The sequence below is a fragment of the Platichthys flesus genome, chromosome 8 (genome assembly GCF_949316205.1).
Source record: "Platichthys flesus chromosome 8, fPlaFle2.1, whole genome shotgun sequence".
NCBI lineage: Eukaryota > Metazoa > Chordata > Actinopteri > Pleuronectiformes > Pleuronectidae > Platichthys > Platichthys flesus.
In genome coordinates this window covers 17,034,782-17,056,404 of record NC_084952.1, presented here as the reverse complement: position 1 = coordinate 17,056,404, position 21,623 = coordinate 17,034,782, and the positions used below count along the sequence as shown (strand labels likewise).

General features: G+C 46.8%; 1 protein-coding gene across 2 annotated transcripts in view; it reads left to right on the top strand.

Moving 5' to 3' along the window:
* Positions 1–21,623, top strand: part of ebf1a (EBF transcription factor 1a) — a 56,385-nt gene that overhangs the window by 31,166 nt on the left and 3,596 nt on the right. For both annotated transcript variants that reach the window (XM_062394150.1, XM_062394149.1), the window contains exons 7-14: positions 606–687; positions 1,509–1,650; positions 4,091–4,221; positions 6,103–6,229; positions 13,729–13,817; positions 17,149–17,214; positions 18,324–18,486; positions 19,729–19,908. In XM_062394150.1, coding sequence (XP_062250134.1) covers positions 606–687; positions 1,509–1,650; positions 4,091–4,221; positions 6,103–6,229; positions 13,729–13,817; positions 17,149–17,214; positions 18,324–18,486; positions 19,729–19,908 — 980 coding nt within the window. The remainder of the gene's footprint in view (positions 1–605; positions 688–1,508; positions 1,651–4,090; positions 4,222–6,102; positions 6,230–13,728; positions 13,818–17,148; positions 17,215–18,323; positions 18,487–19,728; positions 19,909–21,623) is intronic.

Genomic DNA, 21,623 nt, shown 5'->3' with positions numbered 1-21,623 from the left:
CCATCACCCCCCTATACCCCCACCACGCACACACACACTCCCCCACCATTACTCCCCTGACCCTCCCTCCCTCCCTCATTAAGTATTGATGCGGGTAGCCATACTTGCCATCTCAGCCTATTAATAATGCATGGCAGGTGCTGTTGATGTGGTCTCTCGCACTGAGATTGAGGGAGGCAGGAGATGGCAACGCCGCGCTGCTGCTGCTGCTGCGTGGCCGCTGTAAAGCGCAACCTCCGTTGCACGCGGCTCTGTAGCTCGCAGGAGGGTGGGGTGGGGTGGTGGGGGGGGGGGGGTCCTGCGTCCACCCCTGCATGAGTTTATGGTCGAGATGTGACAGCAGTTCAGGAGATGGATATATACAAGGTAGCATCTCACTTAATATCCCCGGAGCTGTTTTTACACAGAAAACCGCCTTCGTCATAAACCAATGATGGATGAGGACGGTGTTGTGTACGAGCCTCGTCTGCCACGGCTGCTTTATTTATTTGTTTTATTTGTGTTTTATTGTGGCGGCTCACACTGTACTTTCACTGGTAGACAAATGCTCTGTTCAGTTGCTCATCTGTTTCTCTCTTTCTCTTTGTGTGTGTGTGTGTGTGCAGGTTCTTCCTCAAGTTCTTCCTGAAGTGTAACCAGAACTGCCTGAAGAATGCAGGGAACCCTCGGGACATGAGGCGTTTTCAGGTGCGAGGCAACCGTCTGTGCGCACACAGTGCATAATGGGCCCACAGTGGAACATATAGTGGAAAATGAATTGGATCTACTGTACAAGACACATACTGTACAGAGGGGCTGAGCTCAACCTCCAGCTTGCAGAGCCACACTGACAAGTCTCTACCGCAGAAAGTACCTTTAGTTTGTCCAAAAAGTTTCTGCATTTGTTGCCAGGTGCTATAATGAAAGATTTAAGTAGCTAAAGGGATCTGAAAAGTTACAAAAATCGAGAAACAAAGATGCTAAGTTTAGAACACGGCCTGTTAACGCCCCTAATTGCAAAATAGAAAGTCTTGATGCCCATTTATTTGCAATAGAGAACGTCCACCAATGATTTATATTCATCACCCACTCACTCACTCACTGTATAAATCATCTGGATGCACCTTTGACATCTAAGTAGATAAAATGCTGCCACTGTTCCCATAACTTTAATAATAATAATAATAATAATAACAACAAATAACATTATTTATGCTGCACTTCTCAAAACAAAGTGCTTTATAAATAAAACTGACAGGCGATGAAATCTGTCAATAAGACAAGACGTAATACAGGATTAAAAACAAGTAAGATAATATAAGATATATAAATAATTATAACAACACTGGATCAAATGACAATATAAAATGTGAAAGGGTGAAACTGTAGTGATGAAGCCAAAAGGTAATATGTGAATTATTTAGCACAACAATTCAGAACAAGATACAAACTCCCATATCCATGTGAGAATTATTGTTTTTTCAATTCTCATTTCTGTGTTTTCACTCATTCTTTCCCTCTTTCCTCAGGTGGTCGTGTCGACTACGGTGAGCGTGGAGGGTCACGTCCTGGCCGTGTCCGACAACATGTTTGTGCACAACAACTCCAAACACGGCCGCCGGGCCCGAAGACTGGACCCGTCGGAAGGAACGCCGTCCTACCTGGAGCATGGTATTAAAAAACAAGAGCAAAACACCCAGGCTCTCAAGTCTCCCAACCGTGCAGCTTTTCTTTGTCTTCCATCACTTTCTCTTTCTCTCTGTTCACCCCCCCCCCACACTCCCCCCTTACCCCCATCACCCCCTCTCTCTCTGGCTCCCGACTCAACCCCTCTGTCTCCACTACCCTTCTCAAACCTGCTCTCCTGCTTTCTTTCTTATCTCTCCCCCCCTGCTTCCTCTCCCGGATTCTCACTTTCCCCTCTCTTGTAGGGTTTCTGACTCGTGCTTAGAGAGGAGAGAGTGGTAGCGAGCGAGTCTCTCGTCTCTCCCTTGTGGCTTGCTCCCCTCAGGTCCCTGCCTCTGGGCCTTCTACTCTGCCTCGCATAAGCACTATGTGTCTTATGAGGTCTGTTCTGCTTAAAGCCAACACTGGCTTTATTTCCTCGGAGACCTGCTTTTATCCCCCAGCCCTCCATCACTCCCCATCCCTCAGGTTTTCAAACACACCCATGCACACACACCCATAAAAAATGTCCATGCACACACACACATGCACACCCCTGCACGCACAGTCAGACCCAAACCTTTAATACTTCATAAGGACATGTGCACATGATTTAGGAGCCCGCACTGATTCCCAAGTCCCTAATCCAGTTATTTTCTCATTTCGATTTCCCAGACATTGAATAAGAGAAACATATTTTTTTCTCTTTGAGGAGAGTCAACCTCAGGGATGATAATGACAAAAAAACTAAGAAGGGATTTACATGATGGCCTACAGTAGATTGCATTAAGAATGAATGTTATGGTTAAGTCTTTCTAATGACTATCCTCCAGAGGTAGGTGGACCAATTGTCCCTGTGACTGGTCTCGCAGACGATTAGGAAAGTTCACAAAGACGAGCCATATTGGAGACGTCAGCGAGACTTGGATCTTTACACCGAGAGAGGAGTGCTCGCAGTACACTAACAAATGTTCCCTGTGTCGGAGAGATTTGTTGGGGAATTTCCTCTTCTCTGATTTTCTAGTCTCCTGATGACGGGGGGTTAGGGGGGGTTAGACAGAGGAACAACAGGAGTGAAAGAACGAGACGCAGTGGGTGGAGATGAGAGGACGGGGTGAAAGTGCACAAAGAAAAGACGAAACGACAGGAAAGATGACAGAAGTTTCTTTTTTTGTTTCTCCCCCCCCCCCCCCCCTCCCTCTGCCATTCCCTTATCTCTCTGGTGTGTGTTGAGTTTGTGTGTGGGATACACAACTTTGGGGGCCCATTTCAGGCGGTAATAGATGAGCGGCGCATAGATCTGAACAGATGGCGGTGAGGAACACCCCAAAGTATAATCCTATCACATGGATTCACGTTCCACCATCTGGTTAATCCACACACACACACACACACACACATAAACACACACATCCACACATGCACATGGAGCGCACATAATATCAGCGGCTGTGAAAAGGAGGCATCTTAGGCCATGATTACGGCCACAGATTGCTGCTCGGTGAACGTTGATCTCTGCAGGCGTATCGGGGGGCTAAATATCATTCCAGCTTGTTGGGGAGGATCAACAGAACAGGGAGTCAGGCAAAGAGCAAAGGCGAGGCTGCAGGGGGAAAAAAGTCAGCCTAGGCTAAAGTGGATTATGCCGCTTTACAGAATTACAGCATGTCTGACAAGCTGCATATCTGTTAAGGAGAGGAGCTTTAGCTTGTATAAACGTGTATTTTCCCCAATGCTGCTCTTTTCTTCAATCACATCCGTAATCTTCAAGTCCATAATACCAGCAGATAAGGACAAAAAAGCACATTGAATACTCGTTATTGAAAATGCGGGGTTTATTGTTGTTGTTCCATGTACTTTGTCCGATAAGATATGAAGAATATGCTCCAAGACAAAAAACACTGAAAGCTTACAAAACGCATTACAAGTATACCCGGCAGGAGGCGAACACATGGCCTGGTGTGGTCACGTCATCAGTGGCCGTGGCGCCGATAGAGCTACACGGATGTACATGGAACAGACAGCTGAGCAGCAGCTAAGTGTTTGCTTAATGAAGGCGGAGTATTCAGAGGGCAGAGCGACTGTTGGCTGGGCTCTGCTCCCCGGTCGCGTGGCCTTTGATCAGACACTCAGCACACCTGACATTTACACGCCCGCACGCTTTGCCACGTGTCATAAAACAAGCGCAGCGCCGCCGCCCTCACATACAGGGCAGGGGTGATGTTTAATAACGGGGCGCGTATAATCACTCTGATTAGTATTCCTCGCCCGGCCCCCGACCCCTGGGAGGGAGGAGAGAGGTGATCTGTGCGTGGCAGTGTGTGTGCGAGGGAGATAGAGATGGAACGAAGAGGTGGGGACTGTACATGTTGCCGATAGCGAAGACCTTTATAGGCTGTCATTAGGGTTGTTAACGTCTAATCTATTTTGTCTCTGAATCTCGCAGCAACCCCCAGCATCAAAGCCATCAGCCCCAGTGAAGGCTGGACCACAGGGGGCGCCACAGTCATCATCATCGGGGACAACTTCTTCGACGGCCTGCAGGTCATCTTCGGAACCATGCTGGTCTGGAGTGAGGTCAGTCACCATCTGGTCACCTGGAGAGACCATGTTCATATGTGTGCACCCTCAACACATTTTTGAAATATTAAACAGGGGCCTTCTGCTGCACTGCAAAGCAATGGTTCCCAATGGTTTTGTGGCTATGGGCCAGATTATTATGAAGCAATGTCCACTTGTAAAGGAGCACTGGTGTGGGCAAAACAAAGAGGTTTTTTTTCTTCCTCAGATTTGGATTGAGAATATTTTGAATACCTGGTGAAGGTATAGCTGCTTTCAGACCAAAATGTTTTCCTGAAATGATTCAGAGTGAGAAAGCAAGTATCCATGTCTGCTGCTTCAGACATTTTCAGTTCCCTGCCACCCCAACCTGTGTTTGTGTGAGCCCATGTGAGAAAAGAGCAGGAAAAGCATGTCGACGTCTGACAATGTCAGGACCTATCAGTCCTATCTGAAAATAGCTTGTTTCTCCAAGAGATCAGAAAACGCTAAAGCAATCCCTCAGGTTTGTTGCTATACAGCTGTAAAGCAAGTATCAAAATGAGCCATCTAACAGATCATTTAGAGATTTTTATTTAGGGTTTATCAAAGTTCATCATTTCAAGTCAAGTGTAAATGCTAAACAAAGCTGCTCAACTGTGAGAACCATGTAACCTGGATTGTGCATCATTGTGAACTCCAGATTCCCCAAATCTCAAAAGACAAAATAAGAGATTAGATAAGAGAGATAAGAGATGCTGTTATACTCTCTATATATTCTGTTAACATTTTACAAACTAATATTGCAATGTGGCAACTCAAATGATAATCAATAAATTAATTAATTAATCAAAAATGAATAACATCTACGTGAGCTCATATGAGAACAGTTTTAGAATAAGAGCAGCAGCCTGGGTTCTCATTCCTCTCCCTGTCATATCTCTGCTCAGCTCTCTTCCTGTCTTTTATTATGTTCCTATCTGCCTCATTGGAGTATGTGCACACCCTACAGTATGAATCTCTTTGTACGGAGCATCTGCCACATGACTAAAATGTAAATGCAGTGTATGTGTGAAATTGAAGGTCAGCGTGCGGCTCAGCTAAACAGCTTTCTCTTTAGTAAAGAAATAATTCTATAAAAAGCTCCTATATTATCTCGCTGAGAGGTGAGCGGGGCCAAACAATAGCAGAATGAAAGCCTGGCTAAGTGAGCAATGAAAGGGACAGTTAGATCTACACACACACGTGCACGTACACACACACACACACACACACACACACACACGTTACTGGCAGCAGCATTGATAGCTTTTGAGCGCTGCTAGCTTTGAGTGCTAGTTCACTGTAGCGTGCTGGAAGCGAGCACTCGTTGAGGTCTCATCTGTGTTTTGTCTTGTTACCGTTTTCCTTCAAAGACCCTTCAGCGTGCACAAACACACATGCATGCGTGGCGAGTGGGCTCATCAACCACACTAAGTGAGCGTGTTTCAGACACAGTGGCGCTTTAATGTGGCTAACGGCGGCGGGACAGCCTCAGCTGACAGAGACCGAGACAGGGGCAGAGTCGGGGCCTATTATACGTTTACTTATACTTTGTAACAGACGTATGCAGAGGAAGGTGTGTGTTTTATTCATAAACACATAACTGCTTTTGAACCCCCTCCTACCGGCTCTGTGTCAGCATTGATAACCATCCCGAGCCTCACAGTGACATTGCCTTGGGCTATGCAGCCACCTGAGGGCTTTGGCGCTAACGCACCCTTTTCAGGCTGATTATACAAAGAAAGAAAGTCAAAAAGCAGCGGAGGAAAGGTCCGGGGCGAGCCGGTAACAGTCCCTAGAGCCTGTGTTTAGATGTGGAGTTTCATTGCATTAATCTCTGTGCCCTCTCTGCCTCTCTCTCTCTCTCTCTCCGTATAGCTGATCACCCCCCATGCCATTCGTGTGCAGACTCCACCCAGACACATCCCCGGGGTGGTGGAGGTCACGCTGTCCTACAAATCCAAACAGTTCTGCAAAGGCACACCTGGACGCTTCATCTACACAGGTATGTTCTATTCTGTATACTCTAACGTATACTCTGAACTGTACTTTGCAGTGTAATCATGTATCAAAAGCCATAAAGAAACCCAAGTCTACCGATGATCCATCTTTACCCATGAAATCCTGGATTCTAAAAACGACAACATATACATTTTGAATAGTTTAAAGTAAAGCTGCAATCCCATACAAACCCTGCAACTAGTGGCTTTGAAGTGTAACTCCCCCTAAGTTTTGGATGAATAAAAAAAAAAAATGCATGCCTACTTATTCACACACAGAAACAAACACACACACACACACACACACACACACACACACACACATATTACCGATTAACGTGGTAGTTATCATTGTTATCTACCTTGTCTGGCTATGAGCTATACAACTCCAGTAGCAGCACACACACTTTCTAACAGAAATATTATATGAAGTAGAAGTTTTACGTGTGTGTGCCTGTGTGTGTGTGTTTGCGTGTGTGCGTGTGTAGATTTGGCATGATTACATGTGACTATAAAATTAGCATAAAAGGATTACATCAAAAAGCTAAAAATTGCAATATTTGCAACATCATGCCAAAAGATGGTATTTTATGGTTTTCTTCAGTGTTTCTGGAGCAAAATGTACATGCTAAACAATAACCGGACTCGATAATTCAGTGAAACAACGACCACCATTGAGGGGAGGGAAAGTGTTTGCTCTCTTTTATGAAGCAGGTGAAGGTCAGAGGGCGGTTTAACCTTTTGATAAGTGGGATTATTGAGATTTAACCCTGTCAAAGACGTGATTCAGAAAGGAAGAGGTCCGTGCCGAGAGAGTCCGATATTTTGCTGGAGAGCAGTGGCACGAATAGCTCCAGTGTTACATCAGGCCATATCGGCGCAGAGTTATAGCCATGCCACGGAAAGAGCGGCAGGGAGAGTGAATGTGAAGCGGTGATTAACCAGTGCGAGGCCACAGGTCCCAGGGGAGACTGTGAATCACATAAATCTGTCTGTAATCTCAACCACTGATAGACTTAGGCTGTAAGCTCCGGATGGAATTGCCAACATTTGACAAAATCACAATTGAGAGAGAGAGTGTGTGTGCGCTTGTATCACCGGTATGTTTTTTTTTTTGTTGCATGTTGTGTGTGTCCTAATTACTGTGCATGGACAAACTCCATGTCCATGCGTCACAATTATGACTCTGTGTTTGTGCACTTATTGGAAAACCTGTGATAGGCTGCCTGTGTTTGTTCTTTACATATGCGTAAATTTACCCATGAGCCCACTCCTGCATGTTGACAAGTAACTGCATTACTGAGGCAGAGGGCAGATGGGTGGGCAGCCTTTGCCATGCCAGAGCTGTCCGACAGCCAGCGCTCTGCCAAACTTGTAGAGCTGTGTGTGTTTTACTGTGTGTGTCGCGCTTTAAATGTGCCAGACATGTGGGAACCGTATGCATAATGGCCCTATCTCTTCTCAGCCCCTTCCACTTTTTCACCTTGTCACATCCACTTATTCAAAACTTGGTTCTTTGAACGAATTCATCCCCTCCTCTCTCTCCGGCTCCTGTGGAGGCTCATAGAAGAATCTCAACAGGTGAGAAGTAGCAAGAGGTCATCCACTGGGGGCTGAACGCACTGTGATGCTGCTTGCCAAGCGCTGGCACCCTCACAGTGACACAGTCAACCGTGTCGAGGCATAGATCCCAGTTTTACCCTTCACACACCTCACTCCAGCCACTGCTCTGCACCCTCAGCGGGTATTTGCACCTCTCCTATATGGAGCTTCCTTATCAGCTCTTTTTAAAAATATTACCTCCTCATATTTGACTTCATGAGCGCTGAGGCAGAAAGCACCGTGACCACGAGCAGAGCGTTTGGACGGGAAATGCAATTGACGAGAGTGGTGGAGACGAAGAGGTAGACGAGAAAGAGGGGAGCGGAGAACGATGGAGGGATGGAGGATTACCATGGGCCATGTTGCCCTCCTGGGTCTGTTTGGCACCAGTTTGCGCCCAGTTGCCAGTGGGTACTAATCATGGAGGATTGGCAGCGCCGCGTGGCAGCTGGCAGCTCGCACACAAACACACACACACACACATCGACACAGCCCCACGCTCACACACATACGCGCGCATGCGCTCATACATTACATGTGCACACAGCATCATACACACACACACATGCGCACACTCAATTGCATTGGGGACAGCTGGCATTGCTAATCAACTTCTGCTGAGGAGAGGAAAGCGAGCAGCTCACAGACCTAATTAAGTCAACACATACCCAATACTGCTGCTACTGCTACTTTGCAAACATACCCGACACACACACACACACATACACACACACACACAACACCCATCTATAGGTTAACTCTCCCTCTCCCTTGTGATCATTGATACTCCACAACCAGCCATTGTTGAATGGAGAAAAAAAATCAGCTGTATAGTTGAGGACAGAGGAGACGAGCAGGCGACTTTGGGTGCAGAGGAGATTTCGGTGAGGAGCTATTACAGTAATGTGTCCTCTGTCGTCTCTGAGGACTCCTCTGCTATTAGACTTCAGAAAGCTCCAATTAGACTCATCAAAGGCAATTAAGCTCTCCACTGATAAGAATAAAAGAATGTTGTTTTTTTTCATTCACAGCTCTTCCTCTATCTTTTTTATCCCCTTATCCCCCTTCTGTTCCTCTCTCTGCCCTCTGCCTTATACCCACCTCTGGGGGCTTACAACTCTCCCTAATCTCCCCCCTCTCTCTCTCTCTCTCTCTCTCTCTCTCTCTCTCTCTCTCTCTCTCTCTCTCTCTTGCTCTTTCTCTGTGTCTCATTATCCCCCCCCCCCACCTCCTCCCCCAGATGCATCTCTATGTTTGGTTGCGTATCGCCGTTTACTGGATTGCTGTCTTTGTAGCATTCATCAGAGAAGCTCTCCCTTTTCTTTTCTCCATGCAATATAGAGTGATAATACTCTCTGTCACTAGGACCCGTGTGTGTGTGACACGGGGGATACTGGCCATAGATTGGGGGGCTGTTGATGAATCGCCCTTGTCGTTCAAAAGGCAATCCCTCCCTCCTCAGTATGCAGCCTTGTCTCCTTAGTGCTTCCACCACAGCCTCTGCTGATATTAAAAGGCTCTGCTGGCTCACATTAAGGCCGGCACTGCGCACGCCGACGAGCATCCGCACGCGCGCACGCACAAACATTAGGGGTAGTTTTTCAGCACTGAGTGCAGATTAGGTGTGTAGGAAACATCACTCAGTTGTGGCTGAGGAGGAGCAGGAGTGGCGGGGAGGGAAAAAGACAAAAGTCAAGAACAGAATTTAAACCAGTCAGGGAAGAAGCTGATATCTCTCTCCCTCCCTCTCTCTGTCTAAGGTTCAAATTAGTTTTAGGAGCAGAGGAAGGACTGTCAGTCACTGGTCTGTCATTTTATATACCACAGACACTGGGGTGAAACCCAGATAAAGCCACAGTAAGTGTTGTAAGCATGAATAAAGCTCAATAAAGTTAGGATTTATTTGATTTGGCTCTATTGTAGTCGTTCAGCTTGACACACACACACACAAACACACACACTCTGATCCTGAGCACTTTGAGGATCATTTTGTTGCTATAATGACTCAAGTGCAAGTTGCGTGATAATCAGTAAGAAAATCTGTCGCCTGCTTTGCTACAGATTTGTAACGATAGCGATTGTTCACCTTAAATTTACAGACATGTCCTACATCACGTGCACAAGTGATACACCTACACTCAGGCACGCAAATGCAGCGTGTAGTCATCTGGCAATAAAAGCGGGGTGCAGCCGAGAGCTGGTCAATTACTCGTCCTGCGCCTATTTGTGAATGCGGTTTTTTATTGAGCTTGGGTGGAGGCCTGCAGTTGATTAAAAGGGCCGGTCTCCAGCTGGAGACAGGGCCCGGCTCAGATAGCCGCACACGTTTACTGCACGCAGCCTTAAACATGAGGAAATCCACACCTCTATTTGAGATTGAGATTAATTTTCTGCACCATGTGGCTTGTCTCCCCTCTTTAGCATCCTCCCTTCTTATTACGGCAGCATCTGCTCCATGATGATGATGTAAATGGATTTCGAATGTAGATTATTTTATACCCCCGCTGAAATGAGCAGTGTTCACCAGCGGGAATGATTTCAGTGTGTTTTCTTATATCTTAATCCAAGCGTACACTTTTCATCCATTATTTTAAAAGAATTTGCATTTTTCCCGTTTAGGATCCACGCTGTCAGGTATTGTTAACTGTCGACACACACTTTTTTCGCAAGAGATAATTAGAGCTTAGATTGTAGTAGCATCCACACCTCCATTGATTTGTAGAATCTCTTTGTGACCCCCCCCCCCCTCCATCCTCCATCGTCTCCTCTTTCTCCTCCTCTCACAACCTCAGCCTCCTTTAGGAGCAAAAAGCTCTACTCATCTGTTTTCTGTATATGAATTTCCAGCCGTGCATTAGTCTCCCTGACATGTTCAAGCGATGCTTTATTTAGCTTGTCGGATTCTGCAAATAAACGCAATCTCGGGGTTTATGGAAAAATGGATAAAAATTAGATTGTATGGTATTGATCCAGATTGTGAGTAGTTGGTACATTTGTGTGTGTGTGGGTGTGTGTATGGTGGTTATGAGGAGGGGGTGGGGGGCGGGCGGCTCTCATCTGTGTGAAGGGAGGAGGGGGGGGTGAAGCCGTAATTCAGGGCTATTGAACCCCCTGCCACTGGCGGCATCGATCGCCAGGCAGCGCTTATGAGATCACACCTGAGCACTGGAGACTGCAGAGGGGAGGGGAGAGAGGGGGGAGTGAAAGGGAGGGATGTGAGGAGGGAGAGGGGAGGCGAAAGGAGAGAGAGCGAGAGGAAGACTGAGAGAAACAGAGGGTTGTGATATGATCAGCTCCTTACCCACTGTCCGAGGGCCTGTTAAGGTGTGAACATCAAGCCTCAGAGCCAATTACCTAACCCTGCAACTCCACTCCCACACAAACAGGCTTGGTGTTGTGACACAGGAGGAGAAGGAGAGTCGGCGTTACTGGACACTTGCTGTAGTTTCCCCTCCTCCTCCTCCTCCTCCTCCTCTTCCTCCACCATAGCTTCTACTCCTTTCCTGTGTTTCCAGGACGACTCCACCACTCTGACCTCTCAATTATCACCCCCCCATCATCAACACAACTCCCCCAACCCACCCCTTTTACTCCTCCCCTGAAGCTCATACCTTGAGCAGCCCTCCACCCTATAGACACCCCCCCTCACCCGTTCATACACACTCCCCCTGCGGCTCTGTGGGTTATTATAGTGAAATATGAAGCGGTGTGGATTCTGGGCTTCATGAAATTTCCATGAGCATTGATCTGATCTGATGTGGGTGATTGCTAGGTGAATCCCTCCAGTCCAGGGCTGTTGCTCATCTATTCATTTATTTATGGCAGTTATGTTTTACTGGCTTTGATTTGCTCTTCTGGAGAGCGACAGCTAAGGATTATAAATATACCTGTATAGGAGAGTGTGCTTTGAATCCTGGAGTGTACCTGCACACCACTCCTCGTTCCAGGCAGGAGCGTTCTCTTTTTCTTTTTTTCCCCTCTTCTTCTCCTTCCAACAATAATTCCTATGGCGCCTTGTGAGATATCGAGCATAGATATAAGAGCATAAAATGCCAAGATAATCCCCAAAGAGACAGAGCCAGGTAGTTAGCGGCGTGCCTTGTCCCCCGCGTACAACTCCCCCTGGTTTATGGTCCTTGAATACGAGCAGAGACAATATCACTTCCTCTCTCAATTACCAAAATTGTCTCTTTATTTGTAATAGTTGGTATCTGTGTATGTCTCCGGGTTTTCATGCTATTGTTCACTCGAGGCTCATTTGGCACATTGTGGAGAACTGATAAAAAATTCATCATGAAAACAAAAGCCGTTGAGACGAAAAGGGAGGATGTTGTCGGAACAATCCCCTCCTCAGACTGCAGGCCTAATCCAGGGCAAATCCTCCTTAAGGCTTTAGAGAGATCAGACAATAGGGAAGTAATGTCAAATATTTGTCCTCAGAAATAATTCATACTTTATTTGTTGCATGTGATCATCTCATTGTTTTGGCTTATTTTATCAGTGGACCAGCTGCCATATAATGTGTGTCGTTCTTCAGAAGTTGAGCCTCCTTCTGGCATCTCCGCTCCTACTCTTTCCCCTCTGCTCTCTCTGTTCCTCGAGCTTTTCACCTTTCCTTTCTTTCACTCTTATGGATTACTGGAACAGCCCGCTGGGAGAGCATGTCCAAATACCTTTGTGTTGCCAAAACAGGGCATCACCAATGCCTGCTCCCTTTGCTCCCTTTGTCGTTGGTGTGTTGGAGCGAGTGGCTCAGGAGGCGCCAGGGTGAAGTCACCAGAGGTCCAGCAGGACAGCTTGTACTCATAGCCTCTGGGGGCCCTTTTTCTGAGGGCCGCCTAGTCAGCCTGGCTGCTCAGATGTGAGGCGAGCGGGGCATCAGCCCTCAGGAAACGTCCAAGCTGCGACCCACAGGGGAAACAGACGGAGAGAACAGACACATACATGCGATCCTCATGCTTCATGGCTCCTTTTCTCTCACTGTTTTTTTACGTCGGTTTTTTTACGGTGCATGTGGCCACGTCGTAGCCACATGCACCGTTCCGAAAAGTCTTAACAGAAGCAAAGTCTTACGGGCTGCAGCCCAGTAAAGTTTTCATGACTGCCTCCATGTATGTGTACTGACTCCCCCGGCAAACCACAAAGACACTGAAGGGGGGTAAAAGACAGAGAGAGAGAGAGAGAGAGAGAGAGAGAGAGTACATTAGAAATGAATTATGTGTAGAGAGCACTTATCCTACAATCCTCCTCTGAAGTGTTTGTACTATGAGCCTCAGATCTTCATTGTATTTATTCTAATGTTTAAATATTCATGGTAAATCTTCTCATATTCAATTACCGTAGCACAACCAGCATGCAGAGAGAGTGCTTTCTCCCTGCTGCCTGCATGATCTGACTCTATGTGTGTGTGCGTGTGTGTGTGTGTGTGTGTGCGTGTGTGTGCGCGTGCAACTCTCTCTACGTGTGTGTGTGTTTAGCTTGTTCCCCGGAGCGATCAAGCCTTTGTTATATTGGAACCAGGCTCTGTAATTGCTTATATTAGTCGCTGATCAACGCAAGACCACAAGACACACACACACACACACACATGCATGCACACACATACACGTGCACACCCGATTCCCTGACAGTCTTTTTATTAACCACCAAAGCAGGCGACAGAGAGAGATTCATTACATCACAGGCAAACAAAGACACACACCAGACTTAATAGAGAACACCCACATTTGCAGCGTGTAAAACCGCGCTTAATTCAGTCATTTTCTGCCGTCAGTTGATTCTCCTGCTTTATCTCTCAGTTGCTCTTGAACATTAGGTCTTTTCATTATTAAGAATCAAGCATTAAACACGTTTTTTTTTCTCCGTCTCTTTTCCCCCCCACCACCACCCGGCTCGTGCTTAGCGCTGAACGAGCCAACTATAGACTACGGCTTCCAGAGGTTACAGAAGGTCATCCCCAGACACCCCGGAGACCAAGAGAGATTACCCAAGGTACAGTGCCGCCGCTCCTCCTCATGTGTCGGTACTCGTGCTAGTTGCCACATGCACTCATTTTATAGGAATTTGTCTTGGTAACACTGGTGCAGAGACATATTGACAACTTCTAGGGTTTCATAGTATATATGGATATACATGGCACAAGGGCAGTATGACCTCACGTACAGAGGGATGATTGTGTGTTGCGGACAGTGGGCTATACATGACACTATGCAGCGTGCACATAAACATTTTATCATATGTTCATGGTCATTTTCTGCTCAAACAAACACTGTATTTGAGCAGCGAACGCACAAACAACCCTATTCATCCTTTCACTGAGTATAAGGTCATTTAGACTGGCAAAGTGGGAGAGAGGAAAGGGATAGATGGAGGGAGGAAAAAGAGGGAGGGAGAGGGGGAGGAAAGGAAAGGAGGTTGAGGGGAGAGAGGAAGAGAGAGGCAGAAGCAGGTTAGGTGATCCATCATAGCTGTCCAGTCTTACCTCCTGCTGGGTCAGTGGATCGAAGTCAACCCCGGGTGGACTTTATTACTTCCAGCACACACACACACACATGCACACACATACACAGAAATGCACATACACACTCCTCCATGCCTCTGCGTGCACACACACACACACACAGTGCTCTGAAGTCACCATGAGGCAGAGATGGAGAGCCCAGGTAGATGCAGAAGGAAGATAGAGAAATCACTTGTCCTCTCTGTGTGTCATGCCTGGTGGACACAAGACTTGTCCTGGTGAGTTCTGGTCTTTAGCCTATCAACCCCCTGTACCTCTCTAAATATCTTTGTATCTATCCATCTCCTCTCTCCACCTCTTCCTCCCTTTCCTCGCCGGTGTCTCTGTCTCTTCTAAATGAACAGCGGTAGCTGGCAGGCCCAGTTGTTCATTTCAGCTCTATTGATTTGTGCCTTTATTGAGGTAATAACAGTTTGTTGACCACACTTCTCTCAACCGTTGGCCTCAATCATTACAGAGAGGGGCACACACTGGCAACTTCTCAAGAAAAAAAAAGCATCCGTTCACGGCTACCTTGGCAAAGTCCCTTTGTGGCTGCTCTTCAGTCAATTTTTAATCGAGATGGGATTGATTGGGAATATAATGTATTCACGTCCAGTGGCACCTTTTGCAAGGGGATTCTTAATGAACCCACAGCAGGAAACAAGCAGGATATCTGCAAGGGCCTGTTCTATCTCTGTATGTTACGGTAATGATCCGGTGTCCAGCTGAAAACAGCCCCATACTGTGCTCTAGCTGATAGTCGCAGTGAGGAGGGAGTGCTGGGCAGCCAGACTCGCAGGGTGTTTAGCCGAGGCTGCGGTGTAGCTGGGGGTCTGGGGCCAGCTAATGAGTGACCGCCCTGCCAGACGAGGCCAGGCTCTGCTCTGGATCAGGTTCCCTTTCCTGTTGACGTCTCTGTGGGCCTGACTTTTACGGGAAGAGACCCTGCGCCCAGGAAATGGTCTCCCCTAACAGCAACAGAGCCAGGGAGGCAGTGCGGCGCTAACCACATTTATCTGTTTATCAGAACGACTCTGGAGCGATTCCTAATCGTGTTTAGCTACTGGACAGATCCCTTCGCTAACGAGAGGCTGATAGGTACAGACAGGGCACAGGGACCACTAGAGAGTGATTAATAGAGAGAAAAGAGGATAGAAGAGGAGAAGAAGAAGAGGGAGATGAGAGAAAGTAGTGCGGAGGCGCAGGTGATGTGGAGGAGTTGCACAGAAAGTGTAGGCCCTGAGGACAAAATCATTTTTAGATGAGGTAACTGATGCTCCTCATGTCCTCCCTGAACACCGTTCCATCCCAGCTGGGGATCTGTTTGTGTCCCGTCGCCTCACACTTTCCTCATTTCCAACTCCTCCTCTCTCTCATCCTCCTCCCCCTCCTCCTTCCCTCCCCACCCTCCCCTCATCCATCCATCCATCTATCTAGCAATCCCTGGGAGGCATGGGACGTCGAGGAAAAAGCAAGAGAGGAGGAAGCGAGGAGCAGAGCATACATACTAAAGAACCACTTACCTACCTAGGGCCTCTACATCTCTCAATCACCTCGAGCGGGCCTCCTCTCTGCTCTCCCCCCTTTCCGTCCCCCCCTTCCCCGTTCCTGCCTCCCCCTCTCCTGCTTCCCCCAGATAGTGCTAGTAATGGGAGGTTAACACAGAGGCAGCGCTCCCATTATTGAGTGAATTTAGCACCTCGGACAGCGCTCTACAATCTTTATTGCTTTGCTGACCCTCTCGTCATGTCCTGGCTGTGCTCGACAGGCTCCACATGTGCACGGCTGTGTGTGCGGGCGCGTGTGTGTATGATATGAGGTCTGATTGAAAGGCGGTGTGTCACGGAACAGAGAGCACACATGCTCCAGGGCTTGTTCACAGCGAGGGATACACTCAGGAGGGTACAGCGCACAGCGTGTGTGTGTGTGTGTGTGTGTGTGTGCGCGCGCGGGTGGAAGGGGAAGGAGGGAGAGAAAGAAACGATGGGGAAGGTTTTGGGGGGGGGTATGGTAAAGGGGGCTGCAATTTTCTGGTTGTCGCGCCTCCAGCATATATCCTGGCCTCGGCACATTAACTTTTAAAAAGGGTTTCGTAGGGCTGTAGGTGTCTACATCACACGCGCACATATAACGACTGCCTGGAGTCACACACTCATACACTCAGGGAGAGAGGAAAAGAATAGAGACAGCGCGGGGAGAGAAAAGAGGGTAAGCGGTAGAAAATGAGCGCCGAGGAGCAGCAACACCGTGTTAGGATAAATGTTTGATGTGGGAAATTCCACTTGGCGGTTTTCATCCGAGCAATGATGTTCTACATTTATCACACAAAGTGGATGCAGGACTATTCACTCGGATCATTACCGGGGTTAATACGGGGCAGGAGACGGGTGTGTCCCGGCTGACGAGGGGAGTTGTATAGCCGTCAACCTGATGATATGTTGTGTTAAATGAGATTGATGCGTGATCATGTGCGTTGGATTCATGATCCGGCGCTGACAGGTGGGAGGGGAAGACGTAGAAGATGGTTGACTGATAGAGAGATATAGGCTCATGTTTTATTCACAGATAAGCGTATCTTCCCTCTGCTCTCCCAAACTGCCCCAGCGAGTAACAAAGTGCCAGGACAGGCCCATTTCTCTTCCTCTCTCTCTATCTCTCTCTCTCTCTCCTTCCCCTGGCTGCCTCAATCCTCCCTCTCGCACACACTCTGTTCTGCATTCACACCATAATGCAAGAAGGGAAATGTAATAAAAGTGACTGAACTCTTTGAGCTGTCACACGCGTGATCCATCTCCTTTGTCTTCCTTTGCTTGATTGTAGGAGGTGATCCTAAAGAGAGCAGCGGACCTGGTGGAGGCCTTGTACGGCATGCCTCACAACAACCAGGTAAAGGCACACACACATACACAAATTAAAAAGCCAAGCATGTAGACAAGCATTTTCTCAGATTAAATTATGTTTGTGGTTAGGACCACTGGCAGCTTCAAAAGCGGTGTCTCCACTGGCCCTGCAGCTCCCCGCTGTGTTTTCACACAAGATCTGGGAACCACAAACACACACATGGGAATTTGTCGGTTCTTTTATCAGCTGATATTCTGAGTTGGAAGGGAGGAGAAGTGCAGTGAAAAACTAAATGCAGAGGGAGGCGAGGAGGAGAGCAGGGAAGGTAGAGGTGGGGCTCCAGAGGAGGAGAGGAAACAGAAATGAAGGAGGAAGAGAGGAAGAGGCAGGCTGTAGATTTGATGAGACTGTTAATGAGCCTTTCCTCCATTTACTGGAACCAATCCCACCACTCCCTGTGACCACTGATAAAAACCACTCAGCCTGCTGCGAGTTTACATGAGCAATATCTGGAGCAGGGATCAAACATTCTTATGAGAGCATTACGCCTCCATCAAGGGCATGTTCTTCTCTTCTTCTCTGTCCTCTTCTCTTCTTATCTTCTCTCCTCCTCCTCTCTCTACTCTGGGCTTCACTTCGCTCCTCTTTTCTTCTGTTGTCTGTCTCTTCTCCTCCTCTCTCTTTATCTTTTCCTCTCTTTTCATCTCTTCCCTTCCTTTTTCCTTCCTCTACTCATCTCTTTTCTTCTCTGGTCCTCTCGTCTCGCCCCTCTTCTTTTACCCTCTCCTCCTCTCTCCTTTTTTCTTTGAAGGGACTGTTGAAGGCCCGACTCAGAGTGAAATACTTATATTACAAGATGGTGAACAGTCCAGGCCTTTAGTCACAGATGGACTATTGGGGGTATTTTATATTCTGGGGGGACGGGGGACGGGGGGGGGACAGCTGCTGATTAATTAGAGAAATGTATTGATTGATCGGTTTTGTTGCTTTGTTTATATTTGTTTAACTTTTTTTGCTTTTGAGTGATGGTTTAGAGTGACTTCTCTTTTCTCTGCAATGGTCCAAGAAAACCTCTCCTCTCCTCCCCTCCCCTCCCCAGCCTCCTGGCTCTGTTGCTGACCACATCTCTCTCTTTCTTTATCCCGCTTCGCCAGGAGATGATTCTGAAACGAGCGGCAGATATCGCAGAGGCCCTGTACACAACGGTGCCAAGAGGGCACAACCAGCTCTCCGGTCTTGGCAGCGGCTCCGTCCATGCTGGCATGATGTCTGTAAACTCCTTCACTGGGTCGGAGGTGGCGCAAACGGGCAATCAGGGTGAGCAAGCTCAACAAGAGAGGTCTATCATCATGAGAAATGCGGTGCTGATTTATGTGTTGTTTTTTTCTTTTTTGGGATGGATTGTAAATATGAGTAGTGCGATAGGGAAATTTTATTTTTCACGAGGGAAATTCAGAGAGGGTGATTTAAGAGCCCGTAGAAAATAAGAAAGAGTTTGAAAAAAAAAGAGGACAGGAAGAGGGGGAGGAGGATGGGAGATGGCAGCAAGAAACAGGGAAAACTTGAGAGGAGGATTGAAAGAAGACGAAGGGAGTGAAGAATGGAGAAAAAGAGAGTCATGGATGGAGTGCGATGGAGAAATATGAGTGGGTCCTAGGGGTGTGTATATTAGACGGGGGTAGGCCCCTGTCTGACAAAGAGAGATGTGGGTGCAGTCTGTGGTGATTCATCACATCTATCAGGGGATGAAGAGGAAGACCTGCATCTGGATGTGTCTCAATACTCACAATGAGCTTCCTCTCCTCTTCCTCTGCCCTTCATCCATCTGGACATTTCCTCAGATGTGAAGAAAACAACAGATATCAGCTTTTTGACTTGTGGCCTATTCTGATCCCCATCCCATAGCAGATGAGAACAGGGAACTGGTGGCACCTAATTATAGAATTGGAGGCTAATACAGGTAGTGAAGTGCGGCCCTTGTCGCACCAGAGAGTACAAATTCCTGATGTTTAATTCCAGCTGTGTTTATTTTTTTCTCCAGTGTCAGCGTGTTTGACCTGAGATATATATTTATAGTCGTCGTTTCATCTTGTCCTCCTTTTGTTCGCCGCCCCTGTATGTAAAGCGTGAGGGAGACAAATGTTCTGTCAGGAATACTGGCTTCATTCTTTATAAATTACAAGAGGGCTGCAGAGGCCTTTTAGTGTTAATTGCCTTATCAATATATGTAATTTTGGTGAGGAGCCGCTAAGGTTAAAGGCCACTTTTTTTAAGGGGCTGGATTGTCGACCGACCCCTCTCATATCATTCTTCCTCCGCTCCGTTCATTGCTTTCTCACTCTGCCATATGCTGTTTTTTTCTCTTCTTTTGGCTTATGAGTCCATTAGCCATGTAAGGAAACAAGTATCTGGCAGCGTTGCATGTAGGCTTTCTGGATTTTTGTTTTGACTGCCATCTGCTATGCCCCTAACACCTATTCTCTCTCTCTCTCTCTCTCTCTCTCTCTCTCTCTCTCTCTCTCTCTCTATCTCTGTCTCCCTCTCTTTCCCTGTCCATAGGTTTCAGTAGGAATACAAGCAGTGTGTCCCCTCACGGTTATGTCCCTGGCTCCACCCCCCAGCAGAATAGCTACAGCTCTGTCTCCAATAGCATGAATGGCTACGCTAACTCTGGCATGGCAACCTTGGGCACCTCGCCCAACTTCCTCAATGGATCTGCCGGCAACTCGCCCTATGCTAGTGAGTACATACACCACATCGTAGCTCTGAAATCTAGGTAGGGGTTGACAAAGGCTACATCCGTACCTCTAAATTTTAAATCACGGATTGGAACTAAAACCATATCTGTCCACACAAACGTTTTGGCTCAGTATCAGTTTTAATTCCTATCCATATTGACATGCCTGAAAACACATATAACGTGACATGAAACTCAAGTATTCTGGACATACATGTCCCATGCATGTCCCAGTGTTGCTTGTTGGAAGGGATCTTGATATAGGAGGCGGACTTATCAGCAAAGGCTACGTCAAAACCAAAAAAAAAACAATCATTTAGCATCTCTAAAACTTTGGAATAGTGAAGATGCCATTCTGTCCATAATAGAATGGATGTGTGGTATGGGTGTAGCCACAAATCGAGGCAGGCAAGTTAGACATGAATGAATGAGAGGCTTTTGTACATGAAAGAAGAAGAAAGTCTGATGGTTATTGACACAGGGAGGTGGAAACGAGAAGACAGCACGCAGGGAGAGTCTTTCAGTTCAGCTGGCTCATCTGTTTCTTTAAGAACAGAGTCAAACGCAAATCCTCACTTTATTGGCCAGGGGAGCAGACCACCGAGCACCCCCCTGACACACACACACACACACACACACACACACACACACACACACACACACACCTCTACATTAAAGACCCTTGATTAAATCAATAAACTAATTGCTAGAGAAGCAATTCCATTTCAGCTCTTTGATTCCTGGGTGTTAACAAGTATTTTAACAGGCTCATCGGCCCCACACAGACACTTTCAATCAATGGCCCCTCGGCCTGCCTTTGTAGGTCCAATTTTCATTAATTGATTAGTTAGGCCCCTTCATAAATGGATTATGACTTTATTGCGAGGATTTGTCAGGAAGAGCCATAAAGGCTAAGTGTTGGATAATAACAACAATAAAGGCAGAAGCAGATATCAGAGGGCAGGTGAAATACGACTCGGCTGATTGTAAAATCACTGAGGGGGAAAATGCTCTTAGTGTATTAGCAGACAAAAGACAAACCCGGGAGGAGAGGATGGTCGGGAGGCTGTCAGGAGGAGAAGGGGTTTGGGCTGTGAAGATAACCTGTGGTCGAGTCTCATTTTTGCAACTTAGAAAGGAAATCCAGCTCACAGCTATTGTATATTAATATTAATCATAAGAATCCAAATATTTAATGAAATAATATTTATATTAAATGCTGTTTTGGTGTGTAATCTCACATCATTTCAAAGATTTAATTCCTGGACACACCAGCTTGAAAACACTAAAAGTGTGTGGTGACCAGCAGAGTTCATCTCTGGTGAACTTTAAGACAAAGGATTAAGCCATTGACCAATAGCAATTGGTCTTGACAGTGTCACTGGAGAGTCCTAAATGGAGGAGGTTATTAGCTGAGTGTTGCCATCCAGTTAAATGCAACCTCCTTGTTAGCGTTACTTCTCTACAAAAACAGGGGTTACAGATAATCATGTAATTGTTTGTACCCAGTCTTACCTTCCTGCTAGCAACAAAGCTAATGAGGTTTCTTAAGCTAAATGACAGTCAGCTTGCAATTCACAATCACATTAGCATAAAGCTTCTTCCTTTTATCTTTCAACTCTGATTAGAATGAAATTCGATCCCATCCGGAGAATAAAATGTCAGCAGTGAGGATGTGTCTCAGTTCAGAGAAAATTCAAAGAATCTCAGATATAAA